This window comes from Saimiri boliviensis, chromosome 2 (genome assembly GCF_048565385.1).
Source record: "Saimiri boliviensis isolate mSaiBol1 chromosome 2, mSaiBol1.pri, whole genome shotgun sequence".
Classification (NCBI taxonomy): domain Eukaryota; kingdom Metazoa; phylum Chordata; class Mammalia; order Primates; family Cebidae; genus Saimiri; species Saimiri boliviensis.
Window position 1 is genome coordinate 12,459,204 of NC_133450.1, and position 22,994 is coordinate 12,482,197.

General features: G+C 51.4%; 1 protein-coding gene across 19 annotated transcripts in view; it reads left to right on the forward strand.

Annotated features, from left to right (window-relative positions):
• The window catches only part of MEGF11 (multiple EGF like domains 11), a 398,263-nt gene that overhangs the window by 129,881 nt on the left and 245,388 nt on the right, over positions 1-22,994 (forward strand). For 18 of the 19 annotated variants that reach the window (XR_012516094.1, XM_074392772.1, XM_039468640.2 and 15 more), the window contains 3 exons: positions 7,998-8,103; positions 12,639-12,740; positions 17,118-17,218. Coding sequence is in view for 18 of the 19 variants with exons in the window: in XM_074392772.1 (XP_074248873.1) it covers positions 7,998-8,103; positions 12,639-12,740; positions 17,118-17,218 (309 nt within the window). In the remaining variant the exon portion in view is untranslated. Of the gene's footprint in view, positions 1-7,997; positions 8,104-12,638; positions 12,741-17,117; positions 17,219-22,994 lie in introns of those variants that run through there. The other variant, XM_074392787.1, reaches the window with a different exon arrangement.

Genomic DNA, 22,994 nt, shown 5'->3' on the forward strand with positions numbered 1-22,994 from the left:
GTTAAGACTGATCCAGGAGTCCTCTAAAACATACAGCCACACCTAGACTCTCCAGCAGAGGATTTTTCTGTCAATATCTTTTTTTTCTCCCAGTTCTTTAGAAACTCTAGAATTACAGAGTCTTTGAGGTGAAAGATGTGGATGGGAAGGAAACTGAGAGTTCACTGGGTACTGTCTGTGTGCCAGACCTTAGGCCAAGCGCGTTCCCGGCATTCTCATTTACTATCTTAACAGTCCAAGAAGTTGGTTTTCCCTAATGTGCAAGACGTGAAACGCTCAGCCCTGGAGCAGGTAAATGACTCTACTGGGTTATGCAGTGAGGAAGGCAAGGATTTGAACCCAGGTCAGGCAGACTCTACTATTCCCTTCACATGAAGACTGCAACCAAGTTACGTGTTCTTGAGCCAGCCACCTCCCTTTCAGGGAACAGCCTCCCCTTCTGGGGGATGAGGTGTTGAACCCGTAATGTTCCCAGGTTTGTCTCAGTGCCAGTTCTGACACCATGTGGCTTGCTGTCCAGCCCGTCATCCTCATAGTTCAGCTCCCGTTCACAGTTCAGCTTTCCAGGGATTCTCCAGGACTCCCTCCCTCAGCGCCCTCTTGCCTCTGAACTCCTGTGACTGCCCCTTGTCTAAGAAATGGTTTCTTGACCAGACGCGGTGGCTGACACCTGTAATCACAGCACTTTGGGAAGCTAAGGCCAGACCAGCCTGGCCAAGATGGTGAAACTCTGTCTCTATTAAAAATACAAAAAAATTAGCCGGGAATAGTGGGGGATGCCTGTAATTCCAGCTGCTTGGGAGGCTGAGGCAGAGGATTGCTTGAACCCTGGAGGTGGAGGTTGCAGTGAGCCAAGATCACGCTGTTGCACTCCAGCCTGGGCGATAGAGTGAGACTCTATCTCAAAAAAAAAAAAAAAAAAAAAGAAAAAGAAAAAAGAAAAAAAAAAAAGAAATGTTTTATTTAGGGTGGCAAAAATGGGAATAAGTACCCATGGAGCTGAATGGCCCTGGGAGGCTGACTTGTCTTCAGAAGTTTTATGGATGTCACCATGATATAATGCAAAGCATGAGGGACACCTACAGTTATGAGAACCCCACAGCCCTGGGAGGAGGTGGGAGAGGGTGGCTGAGAAGGCCAGGAGTGGGCAGATGGCCAGTGGGGAGGGGACAGGCAGGCGTCCGGGTTGGTCAGGCCAGCTGAATGTGTCCTGATTTGCAAAGAAATGGAAAGATGGAGATCATTGTTGTGTGAATTACGGAATGGCCTAAGAACATAGATAACTTTTCTCCCTTCATCTTCAGAGGGGCTGGAGGCTGGGGGTGGCTGCTTGGGAGTCCGGGTGGAGGGGAGGTGGTTTGGGAGCCCAGAATTCAGAGCCTGTGCCCGTTGGGGGAGGGAGGCCGGTGCTTTATGAGTTTGGTGGTTTCTACCGCTCTGCTCCAGGGAAGGCTGTGATTTCTCTCTGGGCCTGACTGATGTCAGGGCCACTTGCTCTCTGCCGTCTTGAGAGTGCAAGGGACGGGACAGTCATTTGACCCTGATTAATGATGGCTGCAAGCCTCGTGGTACCATTTTCAGGATTTGCAGCCCGAGGCTTCCCGGGCAAGGAGGAAGCAGAATTTATCAGGGTGGTGGAGCAGAGACGTGGAGGGGGACATTTAACTTGTCTCAGAAGGTGACTCCAATCCCCTCTGATTTATCCCAGGAGTAAGGCACCTGGCAGGGCCTCCACACTGGCGCTGAGAATTTTTGCTCTGCTCCTGCAGTCAGGGAATCACTCTTTTGGAGATTAAGAGCTGTGGATTTATTTTTCAAACTTTTTTTTTTAAGTACAGGAAGATTAGAAAGCATTCAACATAAACCGAACCCCTGGTGGGATTGCTGCAGGCCAGGAGGCTTCATCAAGGCAAAGGACGAAGCTTCTTAATTACGGGGGCTGATCCAGCGCCTCTTTTCATCTCCCGCTAATCAGGCCCTCGCAAGGCCAGTAACTGGAGAGGGCTGGGGACTGGGAGCCAGCTGAGAGCGCACTGCCAGAGGAAGGGGAAGGCCGCTAGACAGGGCGATAACCTTGGCGTTTGCCCCACTGTGTGCAAACTTGGCTTTTTGCTTTATTCAGAAAAAAAGAGAGAGGAGTGTGTGTGTATCTTCTATAAATAGAAGATAGGAAGTTCTGTCTCCACCCACATGCCGGGAGGAGTATGAGGCGTTTGCTTTATTGAAGCCAGTTTGGGGTTTGCTTCTGCCGCTTCCCAGACCTGAAAGCGCCTTTTCATGAGGCGTCTGGAACACCCAGTCCCCAACTGCAGCTCGAGCTATTGCCTGGGCTTCAATGCCTGCGTTGTGCTGGTGTGGGGAGAAGACGTGTGTCGGTGCTGACGGGGTGGTCCAGGCAGGAGTCTTTGAATTGCTCTCAGGATGTCCTGGGTGCCCGCTGTACAGTATCTGATGCCACCAGATTGGTGTCTCACACAACACGGAACGCCTCGAGCCATGGGAGCTGCCGTTGGGACGGGTCTTTTGTGTCCCCTCTCAGGCCAGACACAAGCAAAGTGGCTGATCCTGAGGCTCAGGATGGGTGAGAGGTTGGGGTGGAGGCTGGGTGTAGACTCAGTAATCAGTTGACAAAGATGCCTTGAGTCCCTGTATGTGGAGGCAATGATCTTGGGGCTGGGGACATAGCCATGAACACAACAGATGGAAACCCCTGCCCTCATGAAGTTTGCGTTCTAGTGGCATGGGACAAGGGGAAGGAGATGATCCTTAGGCCCTAGGGTCCAGAGGGAAGAGCCAAGGCCATACCTAAGTGGTAATATAGGAGGGGAGAAATTTCCAAAGTGGCAACACCTGTTCAGCAATACAGGCATGGCACACGGCACCTGTGTTGTCCCTCCCCCGAGCTCAAGACAGGCATTACTAATCAATCCTGGCATGCTTTCCCACTCAGCCCCGCTTTCTCAGCACAGCATTCTAAGCAGCCACTATAACAGATCCCCATTGTTGTGGGAGTGGGAACTTCCGTGGGCCCACAAAAGAGTGTCTGACTGCTGCCACTCCTGCCGCCAGTGCAAATATGTTGAGAAGAAAAGGATCACAGGAAGATGGACTGGATGCACCGAGAGCAGGTTGCAGGCACATGGGCCGGGTTCCAGGCCCAGCGTCCAAGATTTAGGCACAGCCAGGAGGACGAAGCCAGTGGTGGAAGTGAAGGAGGTGAGGCAGGATTTTTGCACAGATGGACCTTGAGGCTGTAACAGCTGATCCCAGGGCAGAGGCCATCTGTCTGTCTGCCCTCTGCCCCGGTTTATGCATCTTGGCTAATGTGAGCAACTAGTGTCTGACCAGGTGTGTGCTGCCAACGAGGAGAGAGCTCGGCCTCCACAGGTGCTGGTGCTGGTGATGGCGGGGTCCCAGCAGAGGCAGGGGCCTCTGGAGGATGCTGCCATCGTCAGATCTGCTCAGCCAGCAAAGCCAACCCAGGCCGAAGCAGAAGCCCTGGCCGGAAGGAGGGATCCTTTGCTATGATGCCAGTGTCCCTTAAGCTACCTGGTGGCAGTTCCCCTTAACACCAGGTGCCAGGCACAGGAGGCCCTTGGGTATGAGAATAAACAAGTGAATGCAGACTCTCAGAACACTGCTTGACATCCACCAGGCCTTTTATCAGGCTTAGCGTTGAAGAAGGGGAAGAGTTTCCTAAGCTGCTATCATCAGGAACGCCGCTCTCAGAGCTGTGTTACTAGAAAGGGTTCCATGGGAAATATTGGGTGAAACAAAGTTAAGTGGTCTCTTTATTTTGGGTCTTCTCAGAGTCTAAGCTGTGCAAAAATACTTAGACGCTGAATATTTAGGAGGGGGACATAGCGTGCAGCATTTCCTGAGCTTATTTACCCCTGGAGACCCTCGTCTGAGAGATTTCTATCCATGTCTCACGGGGCTAGTGTTCCGCAGAACCCAGCTGTAGAGCATGCCCTTCAGAGGTGCCCGCGCTGCCCACCACTGTGCTGCAGTGCAAACTCTCTGCTGTCTGGTCCCTCTAAAGTCTCTGCACATTACTGCCTCCACCCACTGCGTAGGCTGGACCTACCCCAGAAATGCCCTTTTTCTACTCTCTGCCTTCGCAAATGCCATCCAGCCCAAGTCCCACCCACTCCACAAAGGCTTTCACAGCTCCCCCAAAGGGACTTCATCACTTGCTGCTTCAAGCGTCCTGCACCGCAGCGGATGGCATCTTATTTCTTTGTGTTCTCCACAGCATGGCCCAGGCCCAGGCAGGTGGTGCTCCAAGAGAGCTCAGTTTGGGCCGTGGCCCGTGGATGGCCATGTGGGCTGACAACCCCCTGTCTGCAGGTGTGAGATGCACACTTCCTGGGCACGTTCTCTTCCCTTTATCCCCCCTGCCCGGCCCATCAGGGGCAAAACAGCCATGGTCCCCAAGAAGGAAAGGAAATTTCCACCTCTGCAACTTCGCTGCTCCTTAATATGTAGGGAGCTGGACCAGAGGGAAGGGAACCGGGGATCTATTTACATGGACTCTTCCCCTAAAGTGAAACCCGGGGCATTTTCTTATTTAACTATTAATGCCTTAAATCAGATGGTGCCCAATGTGTTAACCTCTGTCACTCCGAATGGAGTTGGCCTAATAACCACTGCAGCAGGATCGATTTTCCCTCAGTCAGCTCATAAGCATATGTCTTTGGGATCTGTCCTCAGAGAGATCCTGGGAAAGTCCCATTAAAGTTAATGGGGATGAGTTGCCCCCACGTGGTGATGGCGCCTTTCTTCACTATGCCTGAGTGAAGTGTGGGAAACAATCCTCCCTCCCTCCCTCTTCCTCCCTCCCTCTCTCCCCCCCCTCTTTTTCTTTTCTTTTTCCTTTCCTTTGCTTTGCTTTCTTTTCTTTCCAGCTGGGGTCTCACTCTCTTGCTCAGTCTGGAGTGCAGTGGTGCAGTCACGGCTCACCGCAGTCTTGAACTCCTGGGATCAAGTGATCCTTCCACCTTGGCCTCCCAAAGCAGTGAGATTACAGATGTGAGCCACTGAGCCCTGCCAGAAATACTTTTTCTAAAATCAGTTCCTGAAAGGGCAGCCTAGGACTCGACCTCACCTTTAGGGGGCCTCCAATCACATTGGAAAGATAAAATAAACATGCTGGAAAGATGTCAGTGCAAGATGCGAAGTGGTCTTGCTGGACTGCGTGGCCCTGGATATCAGTGACATGCATGTGGCATGCCTGGAACGCAGTAGGTGCCAAGGCCTGCATTGGGTGAGGGGGCTGGGGACCTGCCCTGCACCTTGAGTGGATGATATTTACATATGCACGGTTAAGGATGAAGGGCATTTGGGGGATGAGGAGCGGGGTGAGCGAGGCTGGGAGGGGACAATGAGCAGGAAAGAAGTCCAGCCTAACCCAGGGAAGGAGGGATGCAAGATAAGATTGCATATTTCAGATTGGGCCAGGTGTAGGGAAGAAAGCGGAGAGATTAGAGGAGTCCTGTCTTCCACTCTACAGGCTGGGCATCCTTCCTGCCCTGCCCATCGCCACAGAGGCAGACTTGGCCTCAGATAGGGATCTTTCTGTTCAGAGCTGGGGTGTGAATCCCGGGAAGCCCTCTGCTCTGCAAATTTGGCCATGCTCACTCTAAGGGAGTGAGGAGCGTGGAAGTCGGGTCTCAGACTATCAGTCTAAATTAGCCTAAATGCCAGCCAGATGGCTACTTTCTTGTGCTCCCCCAGTCCATCCATTTCCGCTTCCCGTTGCACATCAAAACCTCCAACACCCTCTCTGTGCCCTGGTTTCCATGTAAGTGGAAGTCAGGTAAACTGTCCTGTCTAGACCTGACTCAGAGAGAAAGAGGTTTTCATGAGGATTTTAAAATCTCACAGATTACAGCAACGATCCAAGTTACCTCTTTCTCCCATCACGGAGGTCAAAAGGGACCAGAGGAACAATCTTCTCCTGTCCAGGTGGACTCATCTTTTGATACTCTTGGTGCAGTAAGTTTGAAGATGCTGTCAGGAGGTTCACTCGGGAGAATGCTGGAGATTATAGGAGCTGCCCAAGTAATGAGTCCAGGCCACAGAGAGAACCCAGACAAGGCAAGACATTCTCTACAGCTGGCATCAACTCCATGCCTTCTAGAGCTCTGTGTTCCATTGTTTATTTCTTTATTTGATGCCCGATTAGCCCACACCCCACTTGGAAGAAGATGCTTTTTCCACTTTTGACTCTCCGCATAACTCAGTGCCATGTCTTGGGCAGGCTCTTTCTCTGCTCTAGGTTGAATCTCCCAGAGGAGAAGGGATTGAAGTCATGGCTGCGCTCCCCTGCATCGCTGGTGTTGCACAGACTCCAGTTTGTGTGGAGGCTTCTGAGGTGCCAACTGGGTCACTGGGGACGGGGGAGCGGACTGCGGGGAGTGGGTGGGGGAGCTCCGAGCGTCTGCGCTTTGCCTGCTCCTGGACTCCGCACATTGAGCAGAAACACCGGAATTGCTCCCCTTCTTCTGATTTTCATTTGAAATCTGGCTAAATCTGCATTTTAGTCGGCTGATTTCCAGATCTCAAACAGAAACACCTCATTAATCATTAATTTAGACCCCCCACGGTTGTACAGAATTTGTGACAATCTGTTTATCTTTGAAGGAGCTGCTGAGAAAGTTTAATAAGGAAATTATTGTGGAGGGGAGGAGAGTATTTAACCTTTCAGAAGAAAGGCACTCCATTTAGCTTCCCTGTGGGTACAAATGGGGGGGGGTGTGAAATACCTGCCGGCTTTTATCTGTTCTCCTAAGCAGGGAGATCTCTTCCTCATCTGCGAACTCAGGGCCAGTGGGATGGATCCCCAACCATTTCAAGCCTGTGACCCCTTTCCAATGTCAAAATATTTTCTGTAACACCCGCACCCCCAGTTATTAGAAGCTGCAATTTTTAGTGTTGCTGATTAAGAAGAAAAGCGACTCTGAATTCAGTAAAGCTTTTAAATAAATCACGATAGCATCTATGTACACATGAAAAATAGTTCTGTCTTTCTGAGTCACAGCATTCATTCAGTCTACAGATGATATTTGGGTGCATGTGAATTCCAGCTCCTCTGCGCCCCTCAAGGTCAGCGACCCACCAGGTTGCAAGCATTGGACTAGAAGTTCTCTGAGCAGGAGGACCACGGAGTCCTGGAGTGCCAGGACAGGAAGGAACCTCAGGAGGCATTTCAGCCACTCCCACCCGAAAGGTTGTCTGCCCTCTGTGCAGAACCCCTTGTCGGGGACCCCTAGTTTAGTGAAGCAAGGGAGTTGGCATCCCACGTAAACACATACCTGCCATAGGTTCTGACTTCAGGGGCCTGGATCAAAGCCTGCAAACTGATTCCTTAAGGTCCCTTACCAGGTGGTCTAAGACACATGATGACTACGTCACTCTGGGCAGAAGTAGCTGATATCCCATAGGAGACAGAAGAGGCAAGGTCCAATCTTGTGGGCCCAGAGCTCAGGGTTTTCTTGGCTCATTTGTCCCCAGGTCCACATAAGACATCTTTTTTCTCTTTCTTCTTGCCAGGAAGGAGTAGGGAAAGGAAGCAGATGGGCAAAGAATGTCAATGACGAGGGAAAAGGGAACAGGGAGGACATTCCCTTTAAAGCAGTTCAGATCTGGGGTCCTTGGGTCCAAGGATGGGCCTGGGGGCCTGAGCACACCCTGCAATTATAGCCAATTTTGCACCCGTGGGCATTTTTCTGGGGAGAGCATCTATACCTTTCACTGGATTCTCAGAGCAGTCCCTGAGCCAAAAACACATCCAGAGCCTCTGACCTGGAATCTGGACTTTTCCCTAACTCAGGCTTCCCACTCTCCTGTTACTCAGAACTGGTGAACTGTTAGGGTGTTAGTCAAAGCCTGCAACGTGAACTATCAGATGCTCGTTACCCACAAGATGGGAAACTAAGTAGACGCCAGGAACATGGTCTGATCACAGACATAGCCTCCTTTGTTCTCCCGTGCAGGGCCCAGGATGGCGCTCTCCCTGACGGGGCTCGTGGCCTTCTCCTTCCTGCAAGCCACCCTTGCCCTGAATCCTGAGGACCCCAACGTGTGCAGCCACTGGGAAAGGTAAGGCACGGGCCTCAGATGGCCAGGCACCCTCTAGGGGATTGCCCTGGGTATGGCACTAAGGGACACAGGCAGTCAGGAGATAGGGAGCTGGCCTCGAAGGGTCTGCAGCCTGGCTGGGGAGACAGCCCAGATGCTGAGAGACAGAACAGAGAGCAGTGTCGATTCTGGAAGGTCAGGGTGGAGGCAACTTACATTCACCGCAGCTACGGTGTGCCATCCTACCCCTCCCGGCACTGGCACTTCCCAGCCACTGCACAGATGAGAAAGTAGAGACCCAGAGGGGCTCACCCTGTCCACAGCCAGATGGGGTGCAGAAAGTGAGGGGGATACGGACCGTGGCCTCATGTGGCATGCTCTCTGAGGCTGTGATGCCTTTCCGGGTCTCCACTGGCAGCCACGTGGCAGCTTGGATGTATGGCCCCAGCAGCTTGCCCTGAGGAGGACAGGTGATGGGGTCCTACTATTTCTGGTCTGGTGGGGGTAGGGTATTGCCGGGGAAGGGAGGCCAAGGCTGCAGCAGAGGAGCACGCTGCATTCCAGCTGTGGCACTAAGTCCTGGGAGAACGGGCCAGGTCCCTGCAGACGGCCTGACTTTGAAGCACAAGGTTAAAGTATTGATTTTGGTGAGCAGAAAGACAGTGACCAGAGACCCAATCAGGAAAAACCGAATTAAACCCTGGAATTGATTGGCCATGCTGACCAGGATGACTCTGCCACTTAGATGTTAATAAATCAAATGAATAAAATTAAGATGAGGGCTCTAGGGGAGAAGGGAATGGTAGAGGAAGAAGGGCGGTGGGGTTTGGGGGGTGTCCATGCTTCATGCCCATGAGGGTGGACAGCCCAGCCCCGGGGCAGGGAAAGGCACCTCAGCCAGGCAGGATGTAGCTCTGGGGTAGTCTGGACACTTGTGGGTCAGGAGGGATTAGCTGGGGGACAGAGGGACAGTGTCTGCACTGGCGTGATCCCCGGGGACCAGACCCTGTATGTAGCGTCCCAACAAAGTTGAGGATGGAGCAAAAGGCAGTACTGTGGTGTGCCCCTTTTTGGTGAATTGAGAAGAAAATAAGATCCATGATGAGAAGACCTCAGTTCATTCATCTGGATTTTTCCACCTGCAAGCTGTGTGACTCTGGGGAAGTCTCCGAAAGGCTCTGAGCCTGCTTCCACCTCTGTAAAGTGGGGAGAATCATTACCCTTGCCTCACAGGCTCGACGGAGGATCAAGCGCAGCAGTCTCATGAAAGTGCTTTGAAGACCATGCTTGTCAGCTGCTGTCTTTTCTTGTTGACAACTCTGGCTTTTCAGAACTGGTTATTATGGACTTTAGTACATGGCAGACCCATGGGAGGTGCATATGAAAAAGTCTCCTGGGGCCTGTCTCCAGAGATGCTGCTGACTCAGTATTGCAGTTTTCATAAACTTTTGTTTCTTTTCTTTCTTTCTTTCTTTTTTTTTTTTTTTGAGGGAGAGTCTTGCTCTGTCACCCAGGCTGGAGTGCAATGGCACAATCTCAGCTCACTACAACCTCCACCTCCTTGGTTCAATGATTCTCCTGTCTCAGCCTTCCGAGTAGCTGGGATTACAGGCGCCTGCCACCACACCCAGCTAATTTTTGTATTTTTAGTAGAGTCAGGTTTCACTGTGTTGGTCAGGCTGGTCTCGGACCTTCTGATCCGCCTGCCCTGGCCTCCCAAAGTGCTGGAATTACAAGTGTGAGCCACTGTGCCCGGCATTTTTCATAAGCTTTCTACGTGATTCTGAGGTTACTCAGGCCGCTTGCCTGTTCTGGCTTTGGTGAATTTAAACCTTTATTTCCCAGTGGGTCAGAGAGGCATCCGGAAGAGCCCCACGTTATTCTGTGGGCTTGGACTGCAGCCTCAGGAGACCCCTTTCATCTGTCTGGTCCGGTTAAGACACAGCTGCTTCCTGCTACTGTCTGTGTGGCATCGCAGCCTCTAGAGTGCCTCCTTTCCAGCTGCCCACCTCTGCCTGCCCCGGTGGCTCTATCCGGAGCCCCTCTTCTCCAGGGAGCCTCCCCCACAGGCAGAGCCCCCTCTGCCTTCCCTCTTTCTCTGAGTCCCATTGGTACTCACTCATTTTCTATACCCGTCCAACATGGATACATTTGGAATGTGAAAATAGTCTGAAGTGAGCTGAACTGAGCTGGCATTCTAGGTTTCTTAGGCTATCAGCCAAGGTTACAGCCTGGAAGGGAAGACAAGGAGTGAAACCCTAAGGTCTGGGGACTCTCTGGGCCTCGCCGGCCCCAAGCAGGAAGTCTTGTGGGTGATGCCTGGTGTCACCAGGGTGCTTTCTGCTCCATCGTTTCAGCTGAGCTCCATTGTAAGTTGTATGTGGATGGAGCTAGTCTGTGTTGTTACAGAAACCCCCGCCCCTGGAGACCGCTTAGGGAGAATTTCCCAGCTGGCTTAGTGCTTCTGGCGGCTCCTCATTAATTATGCCCCTCCACCGTAAAACCCAGTGTAAAGACCTCTCCCGGCTGGTAAAGCCTGGCTCTCCAAAATTAATTTGGCCCCTCATTAGCATGTTGGCAAATGAGCAGTGTTAAACCACCGAGCCATGAAACCGGGGGCACACACTTCGGGTCAGAGAATTTGGAGCTGGTACAAGGCCTTGTTGTCAGACTCGTTCAGCCCAGGGCGTCTGCAGAGCCCGGCCCTTGCCCCGGGACTGCCCCTCTAGCATTCTGCTGGGCTTCTCTCTGGCCTCCCTGGTCCATGTCAGGACTGAAAAGGGAGGCTGGACCCCCAAGTGCTTAGCAAAGGTGGGGAGTCCATTCTGTGCACTGGTCTTGCTCCCTATCTCTCCCCAACCTTGGTCAGGGAGGAAAGATTCCTCAGCGCCTAGCACGGGAGGTGAACCATTGCCTGTCAGCATTTATTAAACACTTACTGTTTAAGCATGTTGCATGCATAGTTTGTTTTATTTTCCCACTGCCCTGAGAGAGAGAATATTACTGCCTTCCTTTAATCCTCACAATAACCACACAACCTGGTTAGATTTACAGGTGAGGAAACAGAGCCTTCTATGAGTCAAATAACAGGGCATGGCGCTGACAGGCAACAGGTTTCAAACTCGCCCTTCCCGCTGCCCCGTGTTTGGACTCCAGGCCCCATGCTCGCTTCCCATTCATCCTCTTGCTCTAAGTGAGGTATTCAGGAAATGTATTGGAGCAAAGAATCATATGATCCCAGAGTTGGAAGAGGACTTTGGGTGGCTGGGCTGAGTGTCAAGTTGCCTCAGTTTCCCCAAGCCTGGAGCTGAAACAGGGTTTGGGCTGTTTTTTCCTAGATGTGTGCCAGCTGGTAGGGGCACACCGAGAGCCCTCCTTAGATCCCCAGTGCTTCAGAGAAACAGAATTTCCCACTGCCCAGGCCTCTGAACATTACCGACTGCTTCTGGCCTCCTCCTTCTGGATTCCAGACCTTTGACCTTTCAGGCATCAGAGAGCCTGCTGCGGACCCACTTGGGGAGCTGGCCTGTCCAGACCCCTTGCAAGTTAACCAAGACAGTTTCCTCAGGCAAGGCAGACATACTTTTACAGCCTGGACCCGGCCATCTGGCCCAGGTCAGTGAGCCTTCTGGGGAAAACACTGAATAATACCAACCTACATAGAAATTAATTCCTTAGATCTCATGAGTCCTCACTTCAGCATCCTGGCTTGAATGTCATTTCATGCAACCCCTGCCAGGGGCCAGCAGGTAGAAAGGCTTATTTTGGTTAAGCTGAGATCTGTTTCCCTGTGGCTTCCACCTGCTGGTCCAGGTTTACAGCTAACAGGCAGGATGACAAGAAACCACTTCTGTCAGGGACATATCCTCAATGTACCCCCAGCTATACTAGAGGCAGAATAGGTTAGAACGTAACAGGGGAGCTTGTGGAAGCCACTTCTGCCCTCTGATGCTCCATTTCCTGATCTGTGAAGTGAGAACAATTCCACCTGCCTAAGATTTCACAGATTAAAATGGATTAAAAGGCTTGACATGGGGTGCTCAGTAAATGTTAGCAGTTATTGCTACGGCAGTGTGAGCTGGTAAGCCACTTCTCTCTGAGCCTTAGTTTCTTCCTCTGTACAATGGGGCCACTTACTTCATGGAGTTGCTGCAAAGACCAGTTTCCAAGCAGGTTCTTTGAAAATCATAAAGATAGGAAGAAACATATAAAGTATTTTTAAACTTGATGGCTCTGCCTTCCAGAGGCACACAGAACAAAACTACCCTCCCTGCTTTATTCGCTCTCTGTTAAATGAACAAATGAACTAAAATTTTAGAAAATGATCTGGGCCAAATGTCAGCAAGGGATGTTTCCTGGGGCCAACCTGGGGTCGGGGAGGCTAGAATGCGAGGGCATTCAGGACAGGAGGGGATAGTTGGGAGCAGGGAGGTTAGAACCTCCGGACGCTTGGCTGTGGAGCTTGGCCTCGGGGCTGTGGGCTCAGGTGCCCTGCGGAATATCAGCTCAGCTTCCCAAGTGCTAATCATAGCTCTCGTCTCCCGTCTGGTTCTCAGCTACGCTGTGACTGTCCAGGAATCGTATGCACACCCCTTCGATCAGATCTATTACACACGATGCACAGACATCCTCAACTGGTTCAAGTGCACCAGGCACCGGTGAGTACCTCTCTCAGATGACGGGGCTCTCAGGGCTTGCCTCTGTGCAAGTTAGAAAAAGGCCTCTGGAGCAGATGTGGTCATGCGCCTCCACTGAACACGCGAGATGCTTTGCCGATGGCTTCTTTCTGGCTGAAAGAGCTTGTGGGTAGGACAGGCCAGAAGTGCTGAAGTTAACGTTCTTGAGGGCATCCCTCTACAGGGATGGGGAGATGGGGAGTTGGTGGGTAACTACCCCAACTTCCTCATTCTTGGGGTGGTAGGAACATCTCTTAGTCATGGTCTACATGTATCCTGGAAGTCTCCAGGGATGGAACCCCAGTTGCCCATAGAAGTAATCTGCTCAGTAATATACCGTATATGGGCTGCCTTTACTTCTCTGTCTCACTTTTCCACCCACCTACCAATGCTTCCTAGGATTGCCTCCAAAATAAACTACTTATTCTTGAAGCCTCTCAGGGTTATATAAGCCTTTTCTCAGGGTCTGCCTTTAGGGGAAAACCAAACCTAAGACAGCCTCCTGAGCAAAGGTAGCCCCATATCAAGGCATCCAGCTTGAAGAACAGAATGCAGGCTAGAATCCAGCAACCTCTCAGCACCTTGGTCAGACTTCCCTTAGCAGTGGCTCACCATGGACAACTGCACATGGCAGTCCAACACCCTTGTCTGCAGCCCTCGTGCAGATCATGCCATGTTATCATGTCACTAAGGGAAAGGCAAGAGGAAGGAAGAAAGAACATGCTTTAAGGGGTGACCCTGGGAAAGACACTTTATTTTGGGATTCCCTAATAATCCTTATTCTACCTACCCTGCAGTGTCCAGGAAGTTCAGGAATGTGAAATTTACTTTGAAAAACGCAGGGGAAAGTGGAGGAAAGTGTGAGATATTAGCCACATGTGAAGTAACGGTATCTGAAGGGTAAGAGGCCAGCTGTTGAAAGGTGAATAATGGAATAAGGGAGAGACCCCATGGTGGGTCCTTTTCCTAGTTGCTGAATATCTGTTGACTCCATATTTTTTCCTTTGCTTTCTCCTATGAGCCCAGTTCCTCTTTGGGAATGATTCAGGGGTCATGCTGGGCAGCCACATGGATGAGAAAATTTGTTCGGTGCTGAGATGCCACAGTCCTGGTTTTCTTTGGGGTTTTACTGCTAACTGGCTGTGGGACCTTGAGAAGAGCTATACTTGCTACTTTAAAATCCTTGTCTGCTAATTACAACATCTGGGTTATCTCAGGGTTGGTCTTCATTGATTGCTTTTTCTTTTCTTTTTTTTTTTTTTTTTTTTGAGACAGCATCTTGCTCTGTTGCCCAGGCTGGAGTGCAGTGGCGTGATCTCGGCTCACTGCAACCTCTGACTCCGGGGTTCAAACAATTCTCCTACCTCAGCCTCCCAAGTAGCTGGGACTACAGACTCGTGCCACCACACCCAGCTGATTTTTTTTTTTTTGTATTTTTAGTGGAGGCGGGGTTTCACCATGTTGGTCAGGATGGTCTTGATCTCTTGACTTTGTGATCCATCTGCCTCAGCCTCCCAAAGTGCTAGGATTACAGGCGTAAGCCACCATGCCCAACCATTGGTTGCTTTTTCTCCTGTATGGGTAGTGTGTTTCTTTATATGCCCAGTAATTTTGGATTGTATTCTGAGCCTTATGAATGACATGTTGTAGAGACCGGATTCTGCTGTGTTCCTCCGGAGAATATTGATTTGTTGTTGTTTTGTTTGTCTTAGCGGCCTGGTTACCTGGCTAAACACAAATTCCAAACTCTGAAAGTTTAATATTTTGAGGCTTGACTAGGCTTCTTGGAATCTGCCCTCCATAAGCATAAATCAGTGGCCAGACACTTGGGCAGGGATTTTACAAAGATTGTGGGGTTCCCTCTTCATGGCTCTTGCCTTTCTAAAATTTCCTTTTTCACTTGCCGCCTGCTGGGTCCACCTTGGACTTGTCCTGTGGTTCTTCAAAGAAGCAAGGTTGTGTGTGGCTATCTGCATCTTAATTGCCCGGAGTACTGTTGCACTAACTTACCCAGCGCCATTCCCTTCTCTAAATGTCCACTTGCCTCCAATCTCTGCCTGCTTTTGTCCTCCCTCGAGGGCCTTCAGGTAGTTATTTTGTAAATTTCCCCTAGATTTTATAGTTGCTATTTGCAGAAAGGTGGTCCCACAGGAGCGACTCAGCCATTACTGCATCCCCTTCCTCTAGCATTTGGCTGTGGAATGGGGGTGGGACTAAATGCTCTCTCCCTCCCTCCACCGCTAATTTTGCCAGAGTTGGCTGCTTGTGGCCCTGGTCAAAGGCAGAGGCAGAGATAGTAGTGCTGTTCCTCCCAGAGTCCCGGCAAGCCGGGTATGAGAGCCAAGTTTGCTCTGAGGTGTGGCTCTTTTGGGTACTTGGAAGCTAGGCCTGCCATTCATCACCACTGGGGTGGTAGCTGCTTATTAAAACAGGCTGTAATCCTAGAACATGAATTATTTTGCTAAATTATTGAGTTGCCTTGCAGCTTTCCTGATGACCTAGAGTGTGTATGCTAACAGCTGCACCATCCGTCTGCTTTGGTATGGAATGGCATGTTCTAACTCAGCATCCTTCCCCTGAGAGCAGCCTGGCACCTGGCCTTGCTTCCCTCTCTTGCTTCCCAACCTGCACAGGAACAAACAGGGATGGGGGAGCCAGAAACGATGGGTGGCAACTCTCCCCTGAGGGGCTTCGATGATGCCTCGGCCACCCCCCACTGTGGGGCTTCCGGATAATCCCATTTGGTGGGGAGAACCGGCTGGATGACCTCTAAGTCGACTCTGAGTCATTCTTTACCTGAGAGGCTTATATAACCCCTGAAACTGCCGGGAGCTGCCTTCAGTGCTGGGGAAGTAGCTTTACTCTGAGGCTAGCTTTCCTTCCAGTACGGGTTTTTGACAAAGTTGAATGACCTTAGCTTACGACATTCCCAAATATCACCGGTTTCTCCAGAGTTCTGCACTGTCATTTGTCACGAAGTGAGGGCTTTAAGGCATGGGAGGGTTGTCCCAGCCTGTACTATAGGACTCTCTCCCCAAGCTGGGCTGGCCCTCCGTGGGACTCAGGCTGTAGGCATCTCTGATGACCAGACCCTGCTGCTGAGCTGCTGAGGAAGAGACAACAGGGCAAGCTCCCCTTGGGTGCTGATGGATAAGCGGAAGGAGGCCTGGCTTCAAGGCCCGGAGACTTGGGGTTGGGTCCAAGTGACAGTCCATGACCTTGGGCAGGTCTCGTCCTCTCTCTGATCTCTAGCGGCTGCTTCAAATCTCTCCCACTTTGATTCTCCATGTGAAGAAGGGGCTTTGCCTATGAATGCCCCATTTTGATTTCCTTCTAAGGACTCAGTATTTCTTGTTGCTTACTCCTTCACTGTGGCCATCTCTGAGGTCAGAAACTACACTGTGAAACCTGATAGAGGGCAGGTTTTGAAACTGGAGTGAGCTAGGCTTGAATCCTGGCTCTGCGGCTGTGCGGGTCATTAACTTCACTAACTTTAGTTTTCTTATCCATAAAACAAAGGGTGGAGAGTGGAAAGGAACATAAAATAAAATAAGAATAACAGCTCTAAAAGAGAAATAAATAAAATAAAGAGAGAGAGTCATGGTGCTGCCGCAGGGCACAGAGTGAGGCGTTGCTCATGGTCTCTCTGGCATGGGACCCAGTCCTAACACTTGTGTCAGCATAAGGTCTGGACGCCAAGCTCTGACTCCCAGTGCTCTGGCTCCACAGGCCTCAGCTCCTTCCTCTGCAGGGCGAGGGGTCAGTTCAGGGCATTCCCAGGGATGGCATGTGAGGCTCCTCTCCCAGAGGTGTTATTTTTGGTGAGGGGGAGGTTAATTTACTCTCCAGGACTGAGTTGGACTCGGAGGGTCCTTTTGCTGACTCTGCCTCAGTTCCCCAAGTGGGGGGGACCAATACTCAGGGTGCTGTGAGCAGCCTGGGTTGTTAGAGGGGTGGGAGGGGTGGGCACAGAAACCCTCAGGGCCTGACTCTTGTCCAGGTCACCCCGTGGGCTCCTCAAGCCCAGAATCTGGGTGTTTTCAGGAACTAAGGAGAAGTTCACGGTTGCCCTCCACAATGTCACTCCAGAAAGTATCTTCTGCAGTTGTTCTATTTAGAAGCAATCGGGGAAAAGTCAGCAGGTTTAGTAAGCGCCGTGTTAGTAATACATTCTGCATCACAACAGCCCGAATCCCACTATCGATTGATTTTTTATTGTGTTCCTTCGTATTTGAAGCCGCCATGCATTTTAAAGTAATTATTGAATGGCATCCCCGATATAGCTTAACACAAATATCATTCTAAAGGGGAGTGATTGATTTTCAATACTTTCAAGTGGCTTTCTCCCTTGTGCCTTAGGATCAGTTATAAGACGGCGTATCGGAGAGGCCTGCGAACCATGTACCGGCGGAGGTCCCAGTGCTGCCCGGGCTACTATGAGAACGGAGACTTCTGCATACGTACGTAGGGGCTGCTGCTGGCCTCCGCGTGGGGAAGGAAGGGGAGGGGACAGGACGGGGGGAGGTGAGGCTGATGTCCACGGCTCCCTAGGCAGCAGGCCTCAGCAAAGGGCTCCAGAAGTCCCTGCCTGCTGCCAGTGCTCAGAAGGAATAATGAGTTTGGTGCACATACAGTAGCAAGGGTTGGGTCGTCAGATCAACCTCCTTACAGGGTGGATGAAAGCCGGTCAGTTCAAGGCGTTGACGGGGCATAGGGGAGAAGTGGCTCCTTCTGGAGTGGGTGCTCTGAGGAGTGAGGGAGAAGCGCTGGGAGGCTGGCACGGTGTTAAGGTGTGCAGGTGCTCAACACGGCTTTGCTGGATGGAAGGAGAGATGGATGGGAACGTAGATGGACAGTTGGTTGGGTGGAAACGGGAAAGGGAGGAAGGAAGGCGGGGTTGTTGGATGTCAAGCCACAGTAAGAAAAGGATGGTAAATGTGAGATGGACTTTGAGGGACTGGTTCCAGGAGCTGGGAAGATTTCCGAAAAGGATTTGGAGGGCACTGGAGAAGAGGTGGGTGCATGAAAGACAAACATTGCCTCTTTTTCCGTTTGTCTAGAGCAGCTCAAAAACACAGGTATTAGCGTCCCCCAAGAAAGACAAGAGCTGAGTTGCTGGCAGCTGCAGGCTCTCTGGGAGGGGAGCAGTGTGGTGCATTGGAGGCGCCCTGGAGCAGGAGCCTGCAGATCTGGGCTTCCCAGCTATGGGGCTTCGGGCAAGTCACTTAACCTTTCTGGGAGAATGACTGCAGGGTCCCAGTCGAGTTCTAAGGGACTCTTTCTCCACTCACCTCTGACCCAGTGAAAGGGGGCCAGTGGACTTTCCAGCAGGCGGTGGAAGGTTTCCTCTGCAGCAGGGGAATGTCAGAGGAGCCGGGAGGCCCTGATTTAATGACTGCGAAGAGATTCCACCCCCAGAGCTTCTGTCTCTTCATTTGGAGAGTGATTTTCCTTGTTAGTATTCTCTCTGCCATTCGAGTGGGTAGAGAGAGTTCACACCAGAGGGAAAATTTGGGCAGAGTGGGTGTGTTGATGTTGGGACTATGATGACAATTTTCCCTACTGTTGTTACATCTCCCCCAGTGCTGGAGAAACTCAATTCTAATTGCATTACAAGAATGAATGAAAAATGTACCCTCCAATGGGTTCTGCAGTGATGGTTTTGTAGGAAAAATACAAAGCGGTTCACCTAAAAGGCCGTTTCTCAGGAGCGGGGCAGAGGACTGAGCTAGGGCAAGGCCTTGGTCCGCATCTCACCCAGGAGGGGTTAACCAAGGAGACCCAGGTGTAGATGCGAGATCAGGACTAAGGCTTTACAGCTGCTGCTCTGTCTGCATGGAGTAGAGAGCAATCAGGCCAGCGGCAGGACGTGGGACTCAAGCCTCAGGGACAGAGTAAGCAGCCTGCCCAAGCTCACGGCATAGTGATGGACTCAGGGAAATTATGAAGGGGGTTTGGACGTCAGCACAGAGCTCCAGGAATGGATGAGCGCATTTCCTTTCTAATTTCCATTGGTGAACGGTGGCAAAGCTCTTGGAAAATGACGAGCAGGGCAGAAGTGCTAAGTGGCCTGATTGCACGGGAGGCCAGGTCTTGCTGACTGGCAAGGGCAGTTTATACTTTCTGACCTGCTCCTTACATAACCACCGGGCACCACCTTCTGGGCAGATGACCGTGGGATGGTCCACCAGGAAACCAAGCTCAAAAAGCCACTTTCAGGATGGAAGGCTTCTCCTAGGAGGGCACAGGAGAGTTCTGGCAGGGAGATGGGATGTGTGGCACCCTGGGTGCTGGTAGTGACGACACAGAATCACAGGGGCCTGGGTTTGAACCTTCGCCACTGCCAGCTGCTTCTTCTTTATCTTCATCATCTTCCCAGCACCCACCATATGCCAAGACACCATTGTGATCATTTTACATACGCGATGCATCTACTGCTCCCAATAGCCCTAGGAGGTAAGTATCCTTATTTCTCTCATTTGACAGATAGGGAAACTGAGTCACAGCTTTTTTTTTTTTTTAATGTTACTGGCCCAAGATCACACACCTGGAAAGTGGCAGAACTTGGATTTGAATCCAGGCTGTCTGGCTCCAGAGTCTCTGCACTTGGATGGCTTGGGCAGGCCGCTTGTCTCTTCATGAACCCAGGCAAGGCTTCACCTCTCCGAACCTCAGTTTTCATTCATGTAAAATGGGAGTAGTAACACCTGTGCTCACCAGGCACAGAGTTGTTGAGTGTCAGTTTCCTCCTCCGTGGCACTGGTGCTCTATGTTGTTTCAGTCCTGGCTTTTATTTTAGTTGCTCAAAGAGGTCCATGGACCCTGTCCCTGGGAAAATGCATAGTACCTCTAGAAACATACCAACAACATAAAGTGCTTTGCGCACAAGGTCACTGGGTTCATGTATCCCGTGAAACCCTTACAGGCCCCTTACAGGATGCATGGTAAATAATTTCTGCCGCATGTTCACGTTACTGATGCAGCATGTACGTGTTACTTCCTACTACACAAGATGCCGGGGACCTAGGTACAGATGATGGATGGTTACTGCCCTCAAGGAGTTTGCAGCCTAATCAACAGAGGGGACTTCGGGTATACTACAGGGTATACTAGAAAGGTGTTGCAAGCCAGTATTTATTAAGCACCTACTATAGCCCACCCACATCACTGCGCTGTGAGATAGAAGAGTTAGAAATATTAATGGCCCCTGCCCTTGTGGAATGCACCTTCGTGATGGGAAGGCGGGACTAATACTCAGCAAGATCATTTCATGACAGCCCAGAGACTGGATGTGAAAAAGGCTAGACAGAGGCAGACGAGTGAGGTGGGAGAGAGTGCCGCCATCTGCTTCATGGGACTTTGAGCTCCATCTTGAGGGATGCAATGATGTCATCAGGGGTGGGTGGGAGAGGGAACCCCAACAGCAAAGGCATGGAGGTGGGCCATGAGGAGGCTGGCCAGACCCCAGAGGGCAGACCTGGGCTGTGGCGGGAGGTGTGGGTGGCTGGGTTAGGTGTATTGATTGCCTAGGGCAGCTGTTACACAGTGCCACAGGCTGGGCGGCTTGGCCAGCAGGGGCTTATCGTCTCACAGTTCTGGGGCTCAGAAGTCAGATCCAGGCGTCGGCAGGAATGCTTCCTTCTGGGGCTGAGGGAAGGGTCTGTCCCAGGCGGCCCTCCTTGCTTCTGGTGGTTTCTCGGCTGCAGCAGCAGGACTCTGATCTTCACATCAGGTGTCCTTCCCCTGTCTTCACATTCCCTTGTTATGAGCACACATGTCATAGTGGATAAGCACTCACGCTAATGACCTCATTTGAAATTGATTACCTTTTAAGACCCTATCTCCAAATAAGGGCATGCCTCAGGTGCCACGGCTTGAGACTTTACCATAGGAAATCTGGAGGGGCGGGCGTCAGCTGTTACCAGCATCCTCTTGTTCCCTCTTATATTGTGATGGGAGGAAAAGGAAGGGGCACCGACTGGCCCCATGTGGGCTTTGGACTTTGTCAGTTGCCCACGAGAGAATGGAGACCCCAGGGTGAGGGAGCTTGTGAGAGGGTGAAGAATGGCGCCAGGGCACTGGGGGCCAAGCGGGAGGCTCGTGAGCCTGGGAGCATTCAGGAGCTGGTGCCCTGCAGCCCTGTCCCCTCCCGCTTCTCCCTCCCCATCCCTCAGAGGCCTGAGAACCTCCGACTTCACCAGAACCTGCTGAGAACCCATCGAATACCAAGAGTTCTTTGAACCCTGCACAAGAATATCACCTGTGCCCGGGGCAGGAGCATGCCACCCTCCCTCCAGTCACCTTCTGGGAGCCTTGTTTCTTACAGGCTGACAGGGAGCAGGCCCAGGTGTCAAAGCCTTGCCTGACTCAGCCCCCAACTTGCTGCGCAGTCTTGGGCTGGTCCTTTGCCTCTCTGGACCAGCTGTGACATAGGACGGACCATCCCTGTGTGTGGAAGGAGGAAGAGATGAAACAGGGACCCAGAGTGTCCTAGAAAGCACAGAGCTCGATGTGGATGCAGGGCGGCCCTGTTTTTGTCCTCTCTGTACAATTTCCTCTGCCTTTGGACTGCCATTCTCATCTGGGAGCTCTCCTGAAACCATCCGTACCAGAGCTTCCCACCCACCCCAGCCCAACTCCTACCTCTTGCTGCTGCCATTATCTACAGCTACAGCCGAGTCCTGGCTCACTTTGGTCATCAGGTATGAGACATTTTCTAGAGATCACTGGGAAGAAATGCCTGCCTGCCTACCTGCCCTCCTCCCTCCCTCCAAGCTTGCCTTCCTTTCTCCTTCTTTCAGGACAGAGGCATTTTTGCCTCTGCAGATGGAGCTAGTTTTAGGTCTTGAAGAAGCAGACTGTTGCTTATGTGGTAGAGTTTGAGGCATTCTGGGAAGCTCTGTTCTTTGAAAATATTAGTCCCGTATCAAACCAGATGATGCAGGGCTGAGTTATGAGCACGCGGAGTTATACTGCAATAACAGACAACGTCCAAATCGTGGTGGTTTGAAACAGTGACGTTTACTTTCTTGTTCATATTACGTGTTCACTGTGGGTTAGCTAGGGCCTGCTCCTTGTCAGCCTTACCCCAGGACCTAGGCTGATGGAGCAGTGACTCTGGCATGTTGATGGTTGCTTTGGTAGACAGAAAAGGGCTCTAGCTAGTCTTGAAGGCAGAGGGCCGGAAACATTGAGTGAGCAGAATTAGTTTCTATCAAGTCCCATACAGATGGCGGAGGTGCTCACAAATCACAATGCATCCAGACGTCTTTGGTAAGCACTTAGTAAGAGACAGGTTTTGCATGCTCGGCTCCACGGGTTCTCACACGTGAGCTCCCAAATCAGAATCGCCTGGGGGACTTGTTATACCACAGACTGCTGGGCTCCAGTCCATGAGTCTCTGATTGAGAAGATTTGAGGTGGAACCTAAGAATTTGCATTTCTAACAAGTCCCCAGGTGATTCTGCTGGACTGGGAACTACACTCGAGAACCACTGGGATGGTTTCTTGACTGACTCGGTTTGTAACCAACTCGGTTACAAAGAGGCCCAGCAGGCTGCCCACAGGTGCATCTCCTAAGTACTTGGGGCATCTCCTGAGTACTTAGCAGGACAAAGGGAGAAATGCCTCACTGTATCGGGCAAGGAGTGGGGAGTCTCTCTGCCCAGTCCCCCTTCTCCTGCTTCCTCTTAATCGACATAGATTTCCCCCAAGGCGAAGGTGAAAGTTCCAGGTGGCATCTTCTGGCCCTCTCAAGTGGTGGCTTGGAATGCCAGAGGCCACCCTCTGCAGTGTGGTTTTCCTGAAATCCAGACGTGGAGGAATTCGCCAGAAACTCTAGGCACGTATGCAGCTGATGGGCCTGGCTGGCTTGGGGCTCATAGGTTGGCTCTAGGGAAGGGGACTGTGCTAACCCTAGGGGGTAGTCAGCACATGGTGGCCAAGGGAGCCAGCAGCTGAGGGTCTGGGAGATTGGCCTCATGGATGGCCTCTAGTTGAGGGGAGGGGATTTGGGGTAGGGGCTGGGCAGTGTAAGATTTAATTCCATGAATTTAGCTTATCAACTCTGTGCTGAATTAGGTACTCCCGTTTCATTATTGCTGTTGCTTTGCACAATTCGTGTTTCCATTTGAACTGAATTCCTCTGTTTCTTAGTTCCTTTGCTCATCATCTCTTCTTGCATCACCCTCCTAGGTTCAGTCGCTTTCTTCTGGAAAGATTCTGAGTTCTTTCAGG